The following is a 23,306-nucleotide window of genomic DNA, read 5'->3' as shown; positions in this document are numbered from 1 at the left end:
AACAACACACATTTATTTTCTTACAGTTCTGGAGGTCAGATGTCCTAAGTCAGGTTCACTGGTCTGAAATCAAGGTGTCAGCAAAGCCAGATTCCCTTGATGGGTCCTGCTTAGTTATCATGCTGACAAGTATGATTTAGTCTTGAATTGCTGACTTAAACCAAGACTAGTTGGTTCTGACATTAAATACCATAAAGAATGAATCTGTCTAAAGACTGACTTTATTAGATTATTTGTAGTCAGCTAATATTTATTATCTACTATTTGCAAGTACCTCTTTGGACCTTAGTTTTCTTGTGTGTAAAAAAGAGAGACTGAACTGGATAATATTAACTTTAGCTCTAAAAGCAAATTTGTGGGTTTGTTGACTTTATAGTTGTTTATGAAATTGCCACGGGCCATACATCTCAGTCACATATGTCCAATTTCCAGACCTATCCCCAAAACTGTCCCAGAGCCTACGTGTATACCAGACACCAAAACCCTTCACCGTACTGCTTTCTGTGAGTTTCCACCCACTCCCCAGCCCCTACAATATACACAATCTCTTTGGTTATGGCAATTCCAACAGGCCTCTTGTTCTGCAGCCCGTGCCTGTATGGAGCAGAAGTTATGGACTATTTAAGTAGCCCACTGTAAGAAAACAAAGAGCAAAAGTGGAAACACGGCTGATCTGCTACAAAGTGCTGCAAAGAGAACAGGATAAATGGGGGCCCTGGACCCTCTATTAGGGAGAGAGAGCTGTATTGGTAGGACAGACACGTGAGGATGGAATTAGCTCCTGAATGGAAAGGAAAAGGCAAAACCAGGTTGTCTTTGAAAGGCACTAGGAAACAAGTGGGCAAATTCAGTCCATGGGTGCTGATTATGTGCTTAACATACACACAGTGTCTACCAGGTGCTGTAGAGGATGCAAAATAAATGTAAAATGGTCTTATTTTTGTCCAGACATAAACCCATGATAAGATCAGTAACAATGTATAATAGTAAGGAATCATGTCAAAATACATACTAGAGGTCATAAATGCTAGGAGAGGCTCTGAGAAAGGAGAAAATTAGTATAAGTCAGATTAGGTGGGGGAAGGCTTTCGGCAAAACGTAGAACATCCCAAGTCTCAAAAAAGTTGCTAGGATTTGATTAACAAGGAGTAGTAGTAAGAATGTTGCAGGCTTGAGAAATAGAATGAGGGAAAGTAAATGACATGTTTGTTAGTGAGCAGACAGGTCCAGTTGGTCTTGGTTCAGGCAGAAACACAGTGGGGAATAAGGTGAGGTGGTAATGTGACAAGGAAACAGAAGACAAGGTAAATTTAGATTGTGGAAAGCCTCAACTGCCAAAAGATGTTTGATTTCTATCTTTCACACTTGATCTTAGTCAAAAGGCCGAGAAGTCACAATCTCTATTTTTTATCTCCAAAGTTTTTATTCAAAAAAGTGAGGTAGGGAAATTGGTATTTCAAAAATATTGAGAGATTTCCCATGACAAATAAGGGATGGGAGAAAATAGAGACAAGGAGACCATTTGGGAGGCTACTATAATGGTCCAACCATGATGTAACAGCAGATGTGTAGCTGTGAGAATAGACAGAACAGGGAGATTCAAAAACAATTTCCTTCCTAGAAGGAAGGACCAACAGAACTTGGTGATTAACACAGAAAGAAGAAATAAGAACCAAAAATGAGTCTGAAGTTCAAGATATGTTCATGACCAGAGTCAAATAATTTTAGACCTGCAAGGGTCAGACTCCCTCACTTTAAAGATGAGAAAACTATGTTTGCCCAAAGTCTCAGGACTAATTCTCAACAGAGTCAGTAGCAGAATTTCCAGGCCAGGGCTATCAGGAGATGTACCAGGCAGCATATGCCTAAGTGTTCATTACAAATCATTTACAGAGTGACTCTATTTCTAATGAAGAGAACAACCAGTTCAGAGTGCATGTAGTCATATAACAGAGAGGTCATGTTTTATAATAGTCATTTAACTACATGAACAGCTCATGCATAAAGTCAGGTGCTCCACTGCCTCTGCTGTCAATAGAAATTTGATTAGCAACTTCTTAAGGTTATGCCTTCTCCTTAATGGCAACAAGCATGACGACTTATCCCTTCTCTGCCTGCGTTTTACACTTGCTGGTCACCTTAACATTTGTCTTTCTGTGTATTGAGTGTAGCTCCTTCTAGCTGGGGACTTAATTTGCCTAAGTTTTGGTGGCAAGGTATTAAATTCCTGTGGTCTACTGGTGATTGCTAAAGAAATTAATGGAATGATGCCAATTGTGATTTTAAGATTAAAGAACCTAAAATGTAAATAATGAAAACCATGCTCCCCAGAGAGGCTACAGAGTCTAGTAAAATGAGAACTAATTTAAACATCAGGTGTATCATTCTTCAGTAGCCTCAGGTAGGCCACTGATAATTCCACTTGTCTCTTCAGTTGTCACTGGAAGCCTGCCTGTGTTGAAACAGTAATATGTAATGATATGTTTACTTATCATTGGATTTCCTTTTAGACATGGGTGAACTCAGGGTCTACTATTCAGACCTCTGCTGTGTGTGTACAATTACAGACTTTCTATTACATTTTTTCTTAGAGTGACAAGGAATTCAATCATTTACTTTCCAGTAGTCTCATCTTAAACTTACCTGGATTCATTTCTACTAATGCATTTATATTAGGTTGGTGCAAAAGTAATTGCATTTTTTGCTATTAAAATGGCAAAACCGTAATTACTATTGCACCAACATGGGCTTGGTTGCCGGGTGCAGTGGCTGACGCACTTTGGGAGGCCAAGGCAGGTGGATCATGAGGTCAGGAGTTCAAGACCAGTCTGGCCAGCATGGTGAAACTCCGTCTCTACTAAATATACAAAATTAGCCAGACATGGTGGCGTGCGCCTGTAGTCCCAGCTACTCGGGAGGCTGAGGCAGGAGAATTGCTTGGACCTGGGAGGCAGAGGTTGCAGTGAGCTGAGATTGTGCCACTGCACTCCAGCCTGGGCAACAAAGCAAGACTCCATCTCAAAAAAAAAAAAAGCAGGGGGCTTGGCCAGGTACAGTGTCTCACAACCTGTAATCCCAGCACTTTGGGACGTGGAAGCGGCAGGATCATTTGACCCCAGGAGTTCAAGACCAGCCTGGGCAATGTAGTGAAATTCTATCTGCACAAAAAATAAATTTTTAAAAATTAGCTGGGCTTGGTGGTCTGTGCCTGTAGTCCCAGCTATTGGGGAGGCTGAGGTGGGAGAGTCACTTGAGCCTGGGAGGTCAAAGCTGTAGTGAGCTTTGATCATGTCACTGCACTCTAGCCCGGGCAACAGAGTGAGGTCCTGTCTCAGTAAATAAATAAATAAAATACAAACAAAAAAACATGAGCTTCACTCTTCCTAACTTTGAATCCTTTATGATTGTGACTAGGTCTTACCCTTTCCACTTTTGTTTTCTTTTTCTTTCCTTTTCTTTTTTTTTTTTTTTTTAAAAAAAGGGGGGATGGTCTCACTTTGTTGCCCAGACTGGGCTCAAACTTCTGGGCTCAAGTGATCATCCCACCCTGTCCTCCTAAAGTGCTGGGATTACAGGTGTGAGCCACTGCACCCAGTGGTCTTTCCCACATCTGCATTTTAATGTCGATGTTTTGTAAGTAGGTACATTTGGAAAAGCAACCTTCCTCAAAGTAACAGAAACAAGGTAACACAGATGAGCCCTGTGGCTCGCTCCTGTAATCCCAACACTTTAGGAGGCCTAGGTGGACGGATCTCTTGAGCTCAGAAGTTCCAGAGCAACTAGGGCTGCATAGTGAGACCCCTGTCTCTACAAAACAATACAAAAATTAGTGGTGGTGCACATCTGTAGTGCCAGCTACTTGGGAGGCTGAGGTGGGAGGATCACCTGAGCCCAGAGAGGTCGAGGCAACAGTGAGCTGTGATCATGCCACTGCATTCCAGCCTGAGTGACAAAGTGAAACTCTGTCTCAAAAAAGGTGTGTGTGTTGGGGGTGGGGGCGGGGCGGCGGGCGGAGGAAGAGAAAAAGAAAAGAATTTCCAAAGTATGATTTTTCTGGAATTTGACCCTGAAAGAATAGGACAGAGTTATCATTTTTTAAAATTATTTTTTCCTTCCATCCAAAGATATAGACTCATTTTTAAAACCTCCATCCTTACAAAACCTTGTGGAGTAGAGCCACTAGCCCCAGTGCCCTCCATCCTCTGGATTATCCATGATTTTTTTTTTTTGTCACCTCCAATTACAGTGTGTCATAGATTTTTAAAAAATGCAACTAAAGTTTAAAATAACATGATGGTTTGATGAGTTAATGCTAAGTAAATACCTATATAAAATATTGACCCACTCCCTCCACCTTTGTTGAAGCTGGGAGGGAGGAACAGTAAAAACAATCGTGTGTTTTCAATAAAATGAAAGGTTCTGTCAGAAATGAGTGGGAAATGGGCACAAAATTATGGAACTGCCCTGGATGGCTCTGCTCTCCTGGAAATGACTGCCAGATACAGGAAGTAGAGAGCAGAGGTCCACTGGGAACAGATCTCAGAAGCAGAGAGGAGCACTACTAGAGAGCAAGGGACCCTCCTCCTATACTCATCCCCCAGACTTCTCCCTCCTATGCTTGTGAACCTTTACTGGATTAACCATGAGCGTAGTGGGCAAAAATATAAAGTATATCAAGACATCACCAAGCCAGCTTATTGCAGAGGCATGGTGGAAGACTCTAAAGAGGAGAAAATCTTCCATTAAGATATGTCTTAAAAATAAGTTAAATTGGTCGGCAAAGCCTGAGTTCTGTCCTCTCACCCTCCTCCCTGGACATCATGAGCTTCACCATTCACTCCGCCTTCTCCACCAACTACCGGTCCCTGGGCTCTGTCCAGGTGCCCAGCTATGACTCCTGGCTGGTGAGCAGCATGGCCAGCGTCTGTGCAGCCGCCAGGGGCGCTGGTTGCCAGATCTCCGTGTCCCGCTTCACCAGCTTCTTGGGCAGCATGGGGTCTGGGGGCCTGACCACGGGGATGGCCAGGGGTCTGGCAGGAATGGGAGGCATCCAGACCGAGGAGACCATGCAAAACCTGACGACCACGTGGTCTCCTACCTGGACAGAGTGAGGAGCCTGGAGACAGGGAACCAGAGGCTGGAGAGCAAAATCCAGGAGAACCTGGAGAAGAAGGGACCCCAGGTCAGAGACTGGAGCCATTACTTCAAGACCATTGAGGACCTGAGGGCTCAGATCTTCACAAATACTGTGGACAATGCGGTCTGCAGATTGACAATGCCCATCTTGCTGCTGATGACTTTAGAATCAAGTATGAGACAGAGCTGGCCATGCGCCAGTGTGTGAAGAACAACATCCATGGGAATGAAATCCATGACACTAATGTCACTCGGCTGCAGCTGGAGACAGATTGAGGCTCTCAAGGAGGAGCTGCTCTTCATGAAGAACCACGAAGAGGAAGTAAAAGGCCTACAAGCCCAGACTGCCAGCTCTGGGTTGACCGTGGAGGTAGATGTCCCCAAATCTCAGGACCTCACCAAGATAATGGCAGACATCCAGGCCCAATATGACAAGCTGGCTTGGAAGAACCAATAGGAGCTGGACAAGTACTGGTGTTAACAGATTGAGGAGAGCAACACAGGGGTCACCACGCAGTCCGTCAAGGTTGGAGCTGCTATGACACTCACGGAGCTGAGACATACAGTCCAGTCCTTGGAGATCAACCTGGACTCCACGAGAAATCTGAAGGCCAGCTTGGAGAACAGCCTGAGGGAGGTGGAGGCCCGTTATGCCCTGCAGATGGAGCAGCTCAATGGGATCGTGCTGCACCTGGAGTCAGAGCTGGCACAGGCCTGGGCAGAGGGACAGTGCCAGGCCCAGGAGTACGAGGGCCTGCTGAACATCGCGGTCAAGCTAGAGGCTGAGATCGCCACCTACCACCGCCTGCTGGAAGATGGCAAGGACTTCAATCTTGGTGATGCCCTGGACAGCAGCAACTCCATGTAAACCATCCAAAAGACCACCATCCGCTGGAGAGTGGATGGCAAAGTGGTATCTGAGACCAAAGACACCAAAGTTCTGAGATATTAAGCCAGCAAAAGCAGGGTACCCTTTGGGGAGCAGGAGGCCAATAAAAAGTTCAGAGGTCAAAAAAAGTTAAATTATATTACTCTCAAGTCATTACAAATATAGGTGATGATTTCATTGAAGTCCAGTGTTTTAATGAAGTACATAATCAATTAGGGTTTTTACTTTTTATTTGGAAAGAAGATATGGAAGTTGTAAAAATAGACTTCTCCTATATATTCCTCCAACTTTCCCCAATGATAATATCTCACACAACCATAGATTATCAAAACCAGAAAACTGACCAGGCACAGTGGTGTACCACTTATAGTCCCAGCTACTCAGGTGGCTGAGGTGGGAAGATCCCTTGAGTTCAGGAGTTCAAGGCCAGCCTGGGCAACACAGTGAGACCCTGGCTCTAAAAACAAAAATGGAAGAAAACCAGAAAACTGGTGTCATCAATTGTGTTTAAGGAAACCGAGGGTCCTTTAAAAGTTTGTTATAAAATTATAGATATCTCATAAATATTGAGGTGGAAAGATTCCCTGGAAGCAGCCTAATCAGAAAGTGAAGACAATGACATCCAGATAGGTTAATACTTCTGCCAGCACCATAATTACACTCTCTTGGCTGTACATTCCAATCACTGGAAGACAGGCAAAACTGAACCACTGGCTGGGCCCACCTTAAATCAATGACTTCAACCTCTGCAGGCAAGGCTCAAGTATCAGTACGTTTTAAAACAACTTTGCCCGCTGAAGGTTCACTTAATCAACTGATAAGGCCGGGTGCGGTGGCTCATACCTGTAATCCCAGCACTTTGGATGCCTGTAATCCCAGCATTTTGGGAGGCCGAGGCGGGCAGATCACCTGAGGTCAGGAGTTCAAGACCAGCCTAGCCAAAATGGCAAAACCCCGTCTCTACAAAAATACAAAAATTAGCTGGGCATGGTGGTGTGTGCCTGTAATCCCAGCTACTGGGGAGGCTGAGGTGGGAGAATCGCTTGAACCCCGGAGGCAGAGGTTGCAGTGAGCCGAGATCGTGCCACTGCAGTCCAGCTTGGGCGACAGAGTGAGACTCCATCTAAAAAAAAAAAAAAAATCAACTAAATAACAGGCGATTAACAGGAGAAAAGGCATACATAACACCGGGGTAAAAGCAGGAGAATGATTACCCAGTAGCTTAATGGAGTACAGAAGATTTTACATCCTTTTTTCACAAGGGAAAGGGTAGACGGGAAATGTAGACATTTATTTTGAGGAGCAGCAAATGATCATTAAGAACAATGAATGGGCAGAAATTAATTAGTAAATAATTTTCTTTTGAGTTATCTTGTGAAAAAGTCCCTCCAGGCATGGCTGCATTTCTGAGTCTTTCTGCATTTCTGAGATTTCAGTGAGGAGAGGAATGCATTGCTTCTTCTAGAAAGAGGCTTCTCTAGTCAGGGAAGGAAATTTCAGAGAGTACCTCCCTGCACTTGGGGAAAGTGGGAGCAACAAGTCAAGGTTGGGGGACCTGCATTATGAGGCAGCTTCTAAAGCCTCTGTCTTTGGGGTATCGCTTTCTGAGCGTCAAGAGTAAAACGTGATGCATTCCTTTCCTTCCAACCTAGATTCTAGTAGTTTAGATCAGTATCATTGTTTTTACTTCAAAGTTCAGGAAACGCTGGAAATTGCTAGCTAATATCACAGGAAAACAAAAAACACGAGGTTGACTTCACCTATTCTGCCTACCCGCGGTAGGTAACCATGTATGAATAGAGACTCCCAGGCATAATCAAATTACCTCTGTCAAGTCCTCGCCCTAAGACTATTTTTGGAAACTAGGGATTTTCCAGATTACTGAAAGCCGTGGCGGTGTCAAAGGCCGGGCAGGAGTTTCGCAAGCAGAGCTATGAAAGCAGCCACCCTCGCGGTCATTCCTACGCCTCCGCCCTACTTCCCCACACTGGCAAAAACACGCTCCCCGGGGAGCTTTCATTTGGGAACCGATACGGTCCACAGCCCTGTGTTCTTCAAATACTGTAAAGCAGCCCTCTCCAGATTCCTTGAGGGTCACTTTATATTACACATTCGTCCACACACGACAACCAAGTCACCACTTCCACCCGCCAAAGCGCGCTCAGGTCGGCAGCCACTTCCCTTGTTACACGCGGAACACAAGCCGCGCCGAGGCTAAAGGAAGAGGCCGGAATGCAGGGCGAAGGGGCGCAGAGATGCTAGCCAATGCTGCCACCTCTATTTTGGGTATAAAGGATCTTGTAAAGCTCCGTTATTCGTGTGGCTAAGTATCACAAACAAGGTGGTTCCGACCGGCCTTGGCTAGAGAAGGCCTCCTTAGCCTCTGAGGACCCCAAAGTCTGTCGCAGCACCCAACACTCCCCTAGCAGGCCCAGTTGCCGAAGGCGGAGGCGCGGCCTGGAGGGACTAGTTGGCGCGCGGCGGCCCGGCGTGGTGACGTCAGGGCGGAAGCGCATGCGGCGTGAAGCGGCCCAGAACCCGGCGGTCACGGGAATATCCGTCGCGCCGAGAACGCTGGTTAGTCTTGTTTCGGGTTCCGGCTGCGTTGGGCTTGCGTGCGGCTCGCTAAGACTATGGCGTCCGGGCCTCATTCGACAGCTACTGCTGCCGCCGCCGCCTCATCGGCCGCTCCAAGCGCGGGCGGCTCCAGCTCCGGAACGACGACCACGACGACGACCACGACGGGAGGGATCCTGATCGGCGATCGCCTGTACTCGGAAGTTTCACTTACCATCGACCACTCTCTGATTCCGGAGGAGAGGCTCTCGCCCACCCCCTCCATGCAGGACGGGCTCGACCTGCCCAGCGAGACGGACTTACGCATCCTGGGCTGCGAGCTCATCCAGGCCGCCGGCATTCTCCTCCGGCTGCCGCAGGTCAGTGCTCCGGCCCCGGGCCGGCCCGGCGCTCCTCTCCTCCCCTCCGTCCCCTACGCCGCATGCCAGTATCACCGTGCCCCGGGAGGGTGGGGACAGCTCCCTCAGGCTTTCCTGTTCGGGGCCCAGCCGGGGCTGGGGCGTGCCGGGGCGGGGGGCTGCGGAGGCGGAGGGAGGACTTGGAAGCTGGCTGTTCGCGGCGGCGGCCGCGGCGGCGGGAGGGGAAAGGGAAGCGATCGGCGGCACAAAATGGCGGCGGCGCTTGGAGCGGGCCCGCCTGACCCCTGCGCTTCCGTTCTCCTTTCTTGTCTGCAGGTGGCGATGGCAACGGGGCAGGTGTTGTTTCATCGTTTTTTCTACTCCAAATCTTTCGTCAAACACAGTTTCGAGGTAAGCACAGCGGAGGCGGGTAAAAGGGATTTTTTCTTCCGGAAATGGGCAGGGTAGGGGTAGTGTCAGCAGCCAGCTATTCCAGAAAGGGAGTGGTTTAGTTTAGGCCTTTGTACCTGCTTCTCACTCGCCAGGAAGTGGAAACCTTTAGAATGTGGTTCAAAATCGATCCCGAGCCTAAGTGCCCTCTTAACGAGAAGTACAGTTTTCAACCAAATGCAGAACTCCTGTAAGATTGAGCTTGACTCTGGAACCAAAATTAAGATGAGTGAAACAACAAAAAAAGTATAGTACTAGCATAGCTGGTAGGCTTATGGCATAGAGATGTCCTTTCTAATTTTACTAAAAGTTGTCCCACTTATGTTCTAAAGTTTATTCTTCAAAGTGAGTTTAATCTAACAATGGCTTTTGTGGCTCATGGGTTCTTTCAGATTGTTGCTATGGCTTGTATTAATCTTGCATCAAAAATCGAAGAAGCACCTAGAAGAATAAGAGATGTGATTAATGTATTCCACCACCTCCGCCAGTTAAGAGGAAAAAGGTAAGATTGGCATTATTGAACATAGCATCTCTTGCTACTGCTGTACCGTGCACCAGTCATCAAATCAAAACATCTTTCCTCTCAAGTGAATACGGATGCAAAAGAAAACGGACTTTAGGTGTTAAAGTTCATATAGGAACACTGATATTTAAAATAATTTGAAAAAAGAAACATAATTAACCGGTTATCTAAAGTTTGTAGAGGCAGTTGCATTTATGGACAATCCTAACAGTGCTGTGAAGCCAGGCCTGTGGCTTAAGATTAAACAAGAAAGGGAGTACATTTGGCTCAAGTGTGAGTGTATTCTGTAAGTTATTTTTCCTCTCCCCTCTCTGGAAGACTGAAGGCTGGAAGTTTAAACACTGTAGTTTAAGTTAATATTGTGGCAAAGTTCTGTGTAGATTGTTTTTCTACTCGAAGTCCCAGTTAATTCTTTATCAATCGAGGTTGGCTTTTGTTAGAGTACTTCTCAACATTGAACTACGATAAATCGAATAATACCGGATCTGAAAGGACTGCAGGATGATAAAGTTTGAAGTTTGAAGTCAAAGGGATTAAACAGGTATTTTGTTTTGGTCAGATACAGTCTCAGTGAGTGGGTTAGAAAATTAACAAGTAAGATTGATTGGGTTGCATTTAGATAGGGCCATTTATTTGATGTTGTAAGAAAATACAGAGACTGAAATAGTATCTCCTAGGTGTTGTGGTAACATAATTTTATGTGGACCTATGTGTTCCTGTGAGGCAGTACCAAAAAGTTTGTTGCAGGACTTCCTGCATCTACAGGTGACTTCCAGTACATGCTGCAGAATGATATATTTGGTGTAGAATAGTTTTTGCATTCACTCTTTAAGGAATTGTAGTGATGTTAGACAAATTGTACTGAGTTTGAAAGGAAGTTATTAAAAGGATTATAAGTTGTTCTGGGGGTTGGGTATGTTGGTTAGTGCTGTTAGTATCCTATATGAGTAGTCCTTATTGGCTGAATCTGTAAGTTGGCAGTAATGGAACTATTCAGACAAGCAAATATTAAAGCAACTTTAAGATGACTAGTCTATTCTGTGAGTCTACAGACAGTTCTTTTTTAAAAAAAGAGTATCCTAGTCAAAAAGTCTGAAACAGTTTTCCTACATAGTTTTTCTCCCCCATCTTTTCTCATTCACCTTAACTGTGTCCAGGGATAGAGTAATTTTTAAATTCCAAAGTATCTTTTAGTTTGTTGATAAGTCCCTGGGAATTGGGAAGATTTCAAATTGGTCTTTGGTATGGTCTGAGCTTAAATCTGTATTTAGATACCTGGCTGATTCTTCAGGATGTTTAAAGTAATGACACTAATACAAGGCTCTGTCTGTAGTCAAAGGTTTCTCTTTGCTTAAAGGAAATGGTTTTCTAGTATTCTTTGAACCATTGAGCCAACTATTATGTAATCACATGATTATCTTTTGTGGCATTTTCCTGTGAGACTAAAGAGTTTTCTTTGTTGATGTCAGAATAGGTCTTAACTGTAAAAACCATGGAATTTAAAACAATATAATCTCACTTGATTGTTGTGTCTGATGTAACGTTGTTTTTTGGGTCATTATTACAGAGAAACTGATTTTGTTTCAATCTTAGAAGTCTGATTATAGCAAAATTTAAAAGGAGTTGTTAATTGCATGGAAGCCTTTTTTTAAAGCAGGATGTAAAAGTGTTTCTATGCATATTACAAGTTTACTCAAGCAGGTAACTTGTATATGTTATTAACTTCAACTCTTTTTTCCCTTGCAACCGACTATACAGCGACCAGCTACATTTACCAAAGCCTGGGTGATGTGGAGTGGTACATAGAGATGAAGCTGTCGTCATGGCAACAGTGAGTGAAGTATCGAAAATCCCCAAGGAGAAGCCAGTGCTCTGAGAATAGGTCACTGGAATCGGGGACTAACAGGTTGGCCACTGGTGAACCATTTAGAAAAACTCCTGTTTCTTGTTATAAGCTTTTGTCTTTGCTGTCCAAGTTATTAGAACTATAGCTTTGTATTTATTTTTGCATAGGTTAATGTCATTAGAAAGTACTATCAGTATTATACATTAGTTACGTAAAGCATCTCACTTGTCTTAATGATGCTATTTGTTGTAATCTAGTTTATTCATAACTTTAAATTGTAGTGTGACTTTGACAATTACAGTGGAGATACATTATTCATGTCGCTTGTAGGTCATTGGTCTCTTCAGCCTGGCTACACACTGAGAATTAGCAGAGGAGCTTTTTAAAAAGTACCAGTGCTTAGTCCCCAACCTGGATTGTTTGGCCTATTCCTCCTTCAGTATTTTGTGGTTCGATATTATAAGTTCACAATAAACGGCTAAATTTAGAGGGGGATTGCTTTTTCATTGTTGTAGTTTCCAAATACTTACTTTTGAGATGCAGCGTATTAAAATTTTCAAAGACTGGTTTAACCATTCTCATTAGTAAATATGATGTATTTTCAGTGTATCCATAGATAATAAAAGTTGGATAGGTAAGAATTGGAAGGGTGTTAAGTGATGTCATTTAGTCTGCCACCTTTCTACTGTATAATTCTGTGGCTCTACAAGGTGGCGTTCAGTTTGTTTAAATACCTATAAAGGATGTTTCTACTTTTAAATAGGCATTACAAATTTTTGTATATTGCTTGGCCGTATGCCTCTTTGTAAACTACCAATCTGTTATAGTTTATTGAAGACCTGGTTCCAAAATTTCTCAGTCTTTGTAACACATAAATGAGACTAACCATGTTTGGACTTTGTAATTTTTTTTGTTGTTGAGTTATGTGTCAATTACATAATCATGCTAAAGGAAAATAGCTCCTCTAACAAACCATAATAATAAACTTCTAATGACCAAAGACCAGGATTTTCTAATGCTGAAAATAATTCTCGTATAAATCAGAAAAATTGGACAATAGAAACTTAAAGCAGAGATTGAGTTAGTTTGTGTGTTGATAATGAAAATTATTTTTGAGTTTTCTCTGAATAGATGAAGACTTCTATTTTAAAGAGATTTTAAAATGCCACCTCCTCAAACTTTATTGGCAAAGAAAGTTTACCTGATTGGGGAGGAAGAAATTCTAGCAGGCCTTAATTAATTTAATGTGCTTGTTGCAACAGAAAGTACTAATTTATACTTTGAGACTTTGTTTACTTCTGATTGATAGAGATACATTTTTTAAATTTATGATACAAAGTAATCTCTACCAGGTAGTTGTAAATTACGGGTGCACCGTTGATTTGTGAGGTAGAACCAATTCTGAACAAAATAAAGGTGTCTCGTTTTAGGTTATGTACCCACAAAGTTAACTTTGAAAATTGCAGGTAATAAATAGCAGGATTAAGCAAGAAGTTAAGTATATATTGAATTATAGTAAATAATGGGTTTGGTTTTCTTAAATCTATTTTGATGTCATTGGAATTTTGACACAAAAACAAAGAACATGGCTTCATTAAGTCTGATTTGGGACTAAATAGTAGCTATAATTCAAACAAATATTGAGCTTCTTTAACTGCAGCAACAAATCAATTATATCACCCTTTGAAGGCAGTTCTTAAAGCAGGTTATCTGAAGAGGTATAGATAATTTTTATTAACAAATGGAGAAAAATGAGACAACTATGTTTTCATAAAATTACATTTTACTAGGGATTTTGATGATACCGTCTTCTGTCTGGATTGCAAGGGGTTAAGAGTTAAAACGGTGTGCAGCTGTAACACTGGAGCTATTTTATCTCTTAATGACAGTTAAGGAGAGCCATTAGATAACACAGCCATAAGTTAAAAAGAGGCTGAGGTTGGTTTAACTTTTTTCCAAATTTCCTATGATGATAAAACCTGATCATAGACCTTAAGATCTTTGGAATATGTTTGTTTGTATGTATGTGTATATATATACACACACATATATACATATATGTATATATACGTGTATATATATATGTATATATATACACGTATATATATATATATGGAGGGAGAGATAGGTTGTTTTCATGAGAATTACGTTTGACTTATTTTCCAAAGAGCAATTTGTAGCTGATAAAATGGATTCATCATTACACGTTAATATTAGAAAGCAGCTCAATGAGGCCAGCTGGTGGCCTCATTCCTCATAGGTGTGAGGAATGGAACTGAGTGAAGGCCATTTTAAGTAACAGCTGTCTTTTATCTTGTCAGCTCTGCCAATTTTTGTTTAGTAAGCTTTCCAGTTTCTGTAATATTTTTAAATGGAAGAAAGTAAGGAAAATGTATGATAACTGACTTTTTACTCTGTTATAATAGGGGTAATGAAGTTCATCGCAGATTGTTTTCTAACCTTCAGTGCATGTGTTGAAATAGATTTTTGTTTTAAAAATATGAGATTACATTTTTCTGGATCTGGTGTGCATTGGGGTAGAGAGGATGACTGTCTTAAAAATAGATCGTGTATTCTGCCTAGAGCAAAGACTCTTGTCTTTTGGCTGAAAATGAACTGAGTATGGACAAAAATATTGAAGTATTCTACTTGTAAACTTACCGTATAATCAGTGTCTTGATAAAATTGTAGTTTTTGTTGGTTGGATCTAAGAATGTGTTGGACTTGGGTAAATTTCAGACGTGACCAACAACAAAAAACAAAAGCCCAATTCCTTAACCTTTCTTGACTGAAACTTCTCAGGAAGAAATCAGTTTTGAATTGTAAGACATAAATAAGATTGTCTTTTATTGTAAGTTTTTAAACTATGTAATAAAACATTCGGGGATAACATCAGTTGAATGTGCTACTTTTAAAGCATTAAACCACTGACATAAGCCTTCTGTATTATAGAAACTTCTGAGTTACCAAAATTTAGTCTGGTACAGAGCCCTTGAATATGTTCTGGTTCCCTCACTATGGCCCTTCATTCTCTTCTGTGTTAATAGTAAAGCATATTGCCTAATAACTGCAACCCTGACCAAATTTTGGCCTGGATCTCATGGGTCACGTGGAGTTTTAAATACGATTTTTAATTTACTTGGGTAATTGAGCTGAATCTTTAGTTTTCAGATTACTTTTTTAAAGAGGTAGGCTCTTAGAACAAATTATTAAAAACATATTACCCCATTGGAGGGGAATCTGGATTAACTACCCACTGTTCCCCCCCAACTTTTGAAAAATTTTGGCCATATAGAATGAGTGAAAAATCAGTATGATCTTATGAGGGCTTTATAGTACTGTAAATCTTAGGAGCACGTTAGTTGTTTTGTTTGTTTGTTTTGCCAGTCAAATAGCACTGGGGGATTGTATACCAACTTTAGTGACACTGATATTAGTAAGTTCTGATAACCCACTACCATCGGACCAGCCTGGAGCACATGACTTTGGCCAGTGGAAAGTCTCTTGGAGAGACTTTGAGGTTTGTGATAACAAATCATGCTATCACTAAAGTTAAATACATATATATATACATATATGTATATATATACACACACACCTAGAATATAAGCAGAATGGAAAAGTTGGCAGGGATGAATTCAAGAGCATTAGAGTGAATTTTTTTCATTACAGAATTGTTAGTTCCTTTAGGAACTTAGTCTCGTAGATATATATATTTAATTAGCATAACTTGGACAGCACAAGATTAATGCTTTAACTTGTTTGCAGGAGTTTAAAAAGCTGGTTTCTGTTGCCAATAGTTGGTTGGAAGGGAAAATGGAGATGCCACAAATAAAATTTTTTGGATGTGCAAAACAGTTTTGATTTTATTTCTTACAAACTATAGGACTCCAAGCCCCCTGATCCTTGATCAGAACTACATTAACACCAAAAATCAAGTTATCAAAGCAGAGAGGAGGGTGCTAAAGGAGTTGGGATTTTGTGTTCATGTCAAGCATCCTCATAAGGTGAGTTGTAGAGTACAGAAATTGGGTTCGTAAGTATTCGGACTTTTCTAAAAATTCTATTTTATATGAATTTATGTTTCTATCTGAGCGTTAACCTTGGTTTTAAAAAGCATTCGTTTAAAGGTTCAGGCTTCATCGAAAAACATTCTTTTGGATGTTGAGATTTATCAGTAAAATGACAGTCAAAAATGGAGGTTCAAATCTTAAATCTTAATTGTGTGCTCATAGAGAAGTTATTTTTGTTTCTGTGGTTAAAGTCCCAGTTTTTCCACCTAGAAAACAGAGATGTAAAGTTCCTCATAACAAGGAATAAAATGTGTAGCTGCAAAAGTATCTGGCACACTTATCGTCATAGTAGAATGTCTAAGTGTGTTGGCTGCTCACTGTTACCATTATTGGAAATTTGTTTCTCCCAACATCTCTTAGCTTTCATTATCAATATAAGCCGTAGAGTGAGTTACCCGGGTCAGGACTACCTGGGCTAGAAATGTACCTTGGGAAATTAGGTGAAATAATCTAGCACGGTGCCCATCACATAGTAAAGTGCCAATGAAAAATATTCTTTTAATTGCCTTTTTTCCTGTACAATTTTGAAATATACTTCGTAATTTATATAAAATCTAGTCATATAACAGTTCACATTAGAATCTTACGTACATTTAAATTGGTCTGTATTATCGATGCACAATTAGAACTTGAGTCTAACATTTTCAATTACTTTTTTCATTGAACTCTACTCCGAAAGAACTACCAGTATACTAAATTGAGTTTTTTTCCTTGTCCTTCAGATCATTGTTATGTATTTACAAGTCTTAGAATGTGAACGTAATCAAACCCTGGTTCAAACTGCCTGGTAAGTCACTTTTTTAGATTTCTTTCCTAGCCAGGAAAACAGAAGCAGAAATAAAGTAAGTTTCGTTTTCCCTTTCCAAAATAATGAGATAAGTTTGTTTGGGGCTTTTTGTTGTTTTTTTGTTTTGTTTTTTTAACCAAAAGGTAAATAATGCTTATTTCTGCTTCCTGTTTTCTTGGCTTGACTAATTACTTTTAATGGAGAACTCAATTTAACTTTGTTCTTTTTTCTACTCTTTAATTAAAGGGTAGTCCATGATGGTAAGTCATAGAACTCTGCCCTCTGCACTTCAGCCCATGACCTCAGGATGGCCTGATTGGCTACCCTGCTCTCCAGCCAATCCAGTGCAAGCTCTCATCCGAGATTCACTGAAGTGGTCCATATCCATCTGGCAGCATCTTCTAGTTCTGTCGGGGTGTCAAAAGGATTTGTATATTTGCTTCTAGAAGTAACTATTTGACATGCCTATGTATTTAATGTATACTTGTAACTATCAAAATGAACAGTTCATTTTTGATAGATTTGTTGTGCAGCCATTATGAATTAAATGGTTTCTTATTAGGAATTTGACTAAATTTTTATTTTTAGTGTGTATAGCATGAATTCTACCAAAGGAGACTGCAAACTTGCAGCTTAAAATGGGCACCAGTTCCCACACTGGCTTAATTTGTATAACTGCTTGGCTGTATTGCGGGTAATATTAGAAGCAAGAAGCACTTCATTTTTAAAAGAGATGTTACTATTATATTGCTTAAATGCTTTAGCACTTGGACTTCTTGAGATGCAGATGTGTGATTTGGAGTGCTGGCTTATTTAAAGGTCAAGCCAAGGAGTCTGTAGTTCAGTCACAACTACTGTTTCCTAAGACTATTGATGTGAAGGACTTAGTGAAGTAATTTTTATATTCTGGGCTTCCCAGCAAGATGTCCTTTTTATGACTGCCATGCTTCTTTTGGACTCAGTAAATATTTGTAATGTTAGAAAAGTCTCATTTTTATAAAATGCATGACATTTTAAGTATGTGTTGCATAAAATGGATTATAGCAGTTCTCATGGTTTAGGATTTTTAAGAAATAGTCCATTTAATTTCAGCTTAACCTTTTAAATTACCTGTAAAATTTCTTTACTAGTTTAGGAATGTTGTGGGGAGGGTTCATTAATAAAAGTTCAGCAATTTTTTAACTGAAATAGTTTATCTCTTTTACATAGTCACAAAAAAGGTATGTAAACAAGGCCATTATATGTGTTTATTGCTCTTGACTTCCCTATCTAGATTTTCTAAGTATCTTAGCTTTCTTAATATAAGTTTAACTTGGTACTTACTGAAAATGCCTTTTTACCCCTGTTAACGGTATTTTGAGCTTTTGAAAAGAACTTGGTTGACACTGCTTTTATTGTGGATAAAGGAGAGATGGTCAGTAATTAATGGCTTGAAGTATTATTGGAGTGGTTTATCATTTCTGAAACTAATCGTGTCAAAATTGACTTTGAAAAGCATTGCTTTTTACAGAAATATATTAACTTTAGAAGTAATTTCTAGTTTGGATTGTAATACGACGTAATTTAAAAGGGCTTCTCTCATATATAGGAAAATTGCATATGGTCCTAGTATTAAATTCTTATTGCTTACTGATTTTTTTGTTAAGAGTTGTTTTATGCTAGAATATGAGGATGTGAATATAAATAAGAGAAGAAAAAAGAATAAAGTAGATTGAGTCTCCAATTTTATGTAAGCTTCAGAAGAAATGGTTTGTTTACATGCAAGCTTATAGTTGAAATATTTTTCAGGAATTACATGAATGACAGTCTTCGAACCAATGTGTTTGTTCGATTTCAACCAGAGACTATAGCATGTGCTTGCATCTACCTTGCAGCTAGAGCACTTCAGGTAGGTGTATATTTCCCATTTTGTTCTGCAGGATAAATCACACAAATTTTCGGTGGTTCCAATACAGATTTAGCAAAAATTTAATTTAAAACATTCTGTTCTTATGGTTTAGATTCCATTGCCAACTCGTCCCCATTGGTTTCTTCTTTTTGGTACTACAGAAGAGGAAATCCAGGAAATCTGCATAGAAACGCTTAGGCTTTATACCAGAAAAAAGGTATTCTGTATTTACTCGTTTGTGCCAACATGTTAAGAGTCTAAGCCACTCTGAGGAAGAAATACTAACTTTTTTTCTCCAACAGCCCAACTACGAATTACTGGAAAAAGAAGTAGAAAAAAGAAAAGTAGCCTTACAAGAAGCCAAATTAAAAGCAAAGGGATTGAATCCGGATGGAACTCCAGCCCTTTCAACCCTGGGTGGATTTTCTCCAGCCTCCAAGCCATGTAAGATGTATTTAGAATTAAAATGACTTGGGGGGCACTGAAAGTGTGTCTTTATTAGAGAGCTGTTACATTTGAAAGTTGCATAGAGAAAAATGATGTTAAGAAACTGCTACTGTGTTCTCTCATGGCAGTCAACTAACATGGAAGCGGAAGCATGGTACTTTGAGTTACATTTAGAAACAACTTTTGGCCCTCTGTTAAATCCAGTAAACATGTTATTATTATGTCTTTTAAAAGCATCGCCAAGAGAAGTAAAAGCTGAAGAGAAATCACCAATCTCCATTAATGTGAAGACAGTCAAAAAAGAACCTGAGGATAGACAACAGGCTTCCAAAAGCCCTTACAATGGGTGAGTATACTTGGGCTGGAAAACAGGCTTGAGGAATCTTTTATGTGTTTACTTTTTAACACACTAAGTTTGTAACTAATATGTCATGATTTTTTGAAGTGTAAGAAAAGACAGCAAGAGAAGTAGAAATAGCAGAAGTGCAAGTCGATCAAGGTCAAGAACACGATCACGTTCTAGATCACATACTCCAAGAAGACAGTAAGTAAATGTTTTCTTAGTTAAGCAGTCTTATTTGGAGTTTTTAAAGGTTTATTGCTTTTTCTTTAAAAATTGAACATAGATTATTTTCAAAGTTAGGTTAGAATTAGGCTTTTAATATGAGGCAAATTACGAGAAATGAGTTTGGACATATTCTGGACATAGAGTATCTTAATGGCATTCTGTTATATTTTCTCCCATGTTTTTTGGAGAAGTGTAGGAGCTACCCACAAAGTGCTTGAGGGCCATAGTATTGTTCGTAATGTGAAAACTTTTTTTTTTTAATTTCAGTTAGAAAATGTATTTCATTAACCCCTTATTAATAACCAATAATCAAATTAACCAGTCAATGAATCTTCCTTAGGCCTGTAATTAGATTGTTGGCTCCTCGTGGCTCTTCAATGTCTTTTGAACATGTGGGAGATATTTAATAAAAAGCGTAGCTCTAGGACACTATAAAAATTGCTAATTACTCCCCTCGGAATAGAGACATAAGAAAATTTGCTTAAGATTTAATATGTTATATATAGGCTTGGGCATACAGCAGTGAGGGGTGGGGAGATTTTGAAAAGTTCTGGTTTGTCATTTATGTAGCTGGTAGTTTTGTTTTGAACCTGTTATGAGCAACCACCACAATAATCTGTTCCCCATAGAAACTGAACCTAAACTTCAAATTTTTATTATCTAAGCTATAATAATAGGCGGAGTCGATCTGGAACATACAGCTCGAGATCAAGAAGCAGGTCCCGCAGTCACAGTGAAAGCCCTCGAAGACATCATAATCATGGTTCTCCTCACCTTAAGGTCAAGCATACCAGAGATGATTTAAAAAGTTCAAACAGACATGGTCATAAAAGGAAAAAATCTCGTTCTCGATCTCAGAGCAAGTCTCGGGATCATTCAGATGCAGCCAAGAAACACAGGCATGAAAGGGGACATCATAGGGACAGGCGTGAACGATCTCGCTCCTTTGAGAGGTCCCATAAAAGCAAGCACCATGGTGGCAGTCGCTCAGGACATGGCAGGCACAGGCGCTGACTTTCTCTTCCTTTGAGCCTGCATCAGTTCTTGGTTTTGCCTATCTGCAGTGTGATGTATGGACTCAATCAAAACATTAAACGCAAACTGATTAGGATTTGATTTCTTGAAACCCTCTAGGTCTCTAGAACACTGAGGACAGTTTCTTTTGAAAAGAACTATGTTAATTTTTTTGCACATTAAAATGCCCTAGCAGTATCTAATTAAAAACCATGGTCAGGTTCAATTGTACTTTATTATAGTTGTGTATTGTTTATTGCTATAAGAACTGGAGCGTGAATTCTGTAAAAATGTATCTTATTTTTATACAGATAAAATTGCAGACACTGTTCTATTTAAGTGGTTATTTGTTTAAATGATGGTGAATACTTTCTTAACACTGGTTTGTCTGCATGTGTAAAAATTTTTACAAGGAAATAAAATACAAATCTTGTTTTTTCTAAACTGCTTCAAATACCTTATTTAAATAAATTATTAAAAAGGAAAATTTTAATAGCAAAATGGCTGTACTGGTTTTCTGACAAACTTATTTCCTCCATTAGATGGTAGTTTGAGATTATTAAAATGCAATTCTTAACTGCATTGTGAGTTATTGTAAGTCTTCACTGTATATATGGAAAAAGTAAATGGGAGTTGCCCAACAATGTAGCATTAAATGTTATATTGTAACACTAAACCGAAAAACCTGATTTGCTTTTGAATGGTATCATAAGGTAATTTTGAGCCAGATTTAAGTACTATTTCTGAAATGAGGTACCCTACTGAATGAACCAAAACTTAGTAACTATTGAGCTTTAACAGTTCTGTATAATTTAGGCATTTAATGTTACGACTTTTACATAGGCTAGGAGAAAAGATGAGGCCCCTGACCTTGAGTGGTTGATAGAATACAAGCTGATCACAAAGAAGTGAAGTTTTAATGAAAAAGCCAGAATTTCTATCCAAATGAATGTTTTAAAGTTACTCACATTTAGTATTTTTTTCAACATTTTGGAAATCAGTTTACAGAGTCAAAATGTTGCATTGCTTTATAATTACACTAAGGTCTCCATTACATTTATTTTACCTACTTTAATTGTCCACTAGACTTGGCTCCAAGTGATTTGTTGGCTGTTTCAAGAAATAAAATACACCCACAAAGAGGAAGATGTATTACTGCTAAGGATATTTTTAAAAATAAAGTTACAGCTTCTGAAGAGGATTCCAAAGACTTAAAATGTGTTCACCAATGGCAGGTGGTGGAGGCTGGAAAAAATAGCTTCACAAGGCAACTCCTTTGAAGGAGATAAGATTCATTAGGATATGAAAGTGTTGGGTGTGCTACTTAAATCAGTTATAGTTCTAACTATAAAGACTAACCAGAAACTAACAAGACCCAGCATAAGTTAGCCACTTCATGCTTGAAAGAGGGTAGATAGTTCATTAAGACTTCTTTCTGCATGATTTGTAATACACATTGCTGAATTATAAATTGTTATTTCTGAAAAGCTAACTGCTTCTAAATGCTAAACAGTTTGTTTCCTTTACAAGACAGACATTGAAGAAAGGCAAAGGCAAATGTCAGCAAAGGCCCTATTAGCAAATTAATCTTGAATTTTTTTTTTAATTTTTTTTTTTTTTTTTTTAGAGACGAGGTCTTGCTACGTTGCCCAGGTCGGTCACGAACTCCTGGCCTCAAGTGATCCTCCCACCTCAGCCTCCCAAGTATTAAATTCTTAATAGTATTGAAATTACTTATGTCCCTAATCTTTGCCTGGAAATAGGAGTGCTGTGGGTGAGGGTTGTTTGTGAAGATGGGGAGTTGTGGAGGATACACCTGCATGTGGAATGAGGTTTGTATGTTAAAGGTGTTTTTAGAGGTGGCTTTGTGGGCTAGGCAGAGATCTTTTTCAGGGTCTTGATTTTTGTCTTATTGTCTGTTACTGAATCCGTTTTCTAAGTTGTCAGGATGTTAACCTCATGCTGCTCTATGGCTATTTAAAAACTCTCTAAAAGTAATACTGATTTTCAAACTTATTTTGAGAAACAAAGTTGTGTAATACCCATAATACCTGTTTATTAACTCCAAAAATAATGATTAGCAGAACTTAATCTGTACCCCACCAATTCACCACTCCACCTCCCACCTTTGCCATTGGGAAGAAAATCCCATACAAGTAAAGTTTGTTCCCAAGTGTTTCAGTCCACAAGGTTGAGGATTTTTAAAACATAACCATATAGCTTTATTGTAAGAGTTAAAAGTAATGCCTTACTACCCCTGTCAGTATCCAGAGAGCCCTCATCTCTAATTTGTTTTAACTGATTTGTTCAAAGTCCAAATATGTTGCATTGGCTTTAACCACAGGCTTCTCCATATTTCTTATTTGAAGAAATTGGGTCATGTCCTGAAGGATTTTTCGCCTTCTGGGTTTGTTCATTGTAACTCTGTGCTGTCACTGAACACATTTTTCTGTCCACTGTGTGGTAAACTGGTAGATCTTGAGGCTTGATCAGATTCAGGTTTAATTTTTTTACGTGTTTGGAATTAGAAGCCTGGACACCCAGACTGTTATTTTAGAACTGAAAACTAGGTTGCTGCCTCATCCACCAGGTATTTTACTGGGTTCTCAGTTCTTATCCATTGGTGCTTGTACCTCACCGGCTTTTGTATCTGTTTTTCCCTCTGTTCTCTGTCTCATGTTTTGGTTGGCCCATTACAGCAATGAAAATGTTATTTGTCCTAATGATCCTGATACTTTTTTTCTTTAAATGACCCACAAATTAAAACCCT

The 23,306-nt window shown here is 39.7% G+C and overlaps 1 protein-coding gene and 1 pseudogene across 3 annotated transcripts; both read left to right on the top strand.

The window, feature by feature from the left end:
- Nucleotides 1-4,013: 4,013 nt before the first annotated feature.
- LOC115837280 lies at nt 4,014-6,945 on the top strand (annotated as a pseudogene). The gene has a single exon (XR_004032337.1). The product of XR_004032337.1 is annotated as a keratin, type I cytoskeletal 18 pseudogene (transcript).
- Nucleotides 6,946-7,210: 265 nt separating this feature from the next.
- CCNL1 (cyclin L1) lies at nt 7,211-21,037 on the top strand. Of its 2 annotated transcripts, XM_003256342.4 has the most exons (11): nt 7,217-8,961; nt 9,277-9,351; nt 9,783-9,892; nt 15,646-15,766; nt 16,555-16,619; nt 18,408-18,507; nt 18,620-18,724; nt 18,810-18,951; nt 19,189-19,300; nt 19,400-19,498; nt 20,188-21,037. In XM_003256342.4, the coding sequence occupies exons 1-11, from the start codon at nt 8,659-8,661 to the stop codon at nt 20,534-20,536; spliced, it is 1,581 nt and encodes a 526-aa protein (XP_003256390.1). In that variant the 5' UTR covers nt 7,217-8,658; the 3' UTR covers nt 20,537-21,037. The 2 variants fall into 2 exon arrangements, with proteins under 2 accessions (XP_030678609.1, XP_003256390.1); XM_030822749.1 differs by lacking the exons at nt 18,620-18,724; nt 18,810-18,951; nt 19,189-19,300; nt 19,400-19,498; nt 20,188-21,037 and adding an exon at nt 16,866-16,879 and having other exon boundaries at nt 7,211-8,961; nt 18,408-18,501.
- The last annotated feature ends 2,269 nt before the right edge of the window (nt 21,038-23,306 follow it).

The sequence above is a fragment of the Nomascus leucogenys genome, chromosome 11 (assembly GCF_006542625.1).
Source record: "Nomascus leucogenys isolate Asia chromosome 11, Asia_NLE_v1, whole genome shotgun sequence".
In the NCBI taxonomy this organism is placed as follows: Eukaryota; Metazoa; Chordata; class Mammalia; order Primates; family Hylobatidae; genus Nomascus; species Nomascus leucogenys.
This window is presented reverse-complemented; position numbering and strand designations above follow the sequence as displayed.

Excerpts from the sequence above, each read along its gene's own strand:
- CCNL1 (XM_003256342.4), top strand. The coding sequence starts at position 8,659 with ATGGCGTCCGGGCCTCATTCGACAGCTACTGCTGCCGCCGCCGCCTCA. Across the intron at positions 18,508-18,619 it reads TTGCAGCTAGAGCACTTCAG|ATTCCATTGCCAACTCGTCC; the intron begins GTAGGTGTATAT and ends CTTATGGTTTAG. Across the intron at positions 18,725-18,809 it reads GGCTTTATACCAGAAAAAAG|CCCAACTACGAATTACTGGA; the intron begins GTATTCTGTATT and ends TTTCTCCAACAG.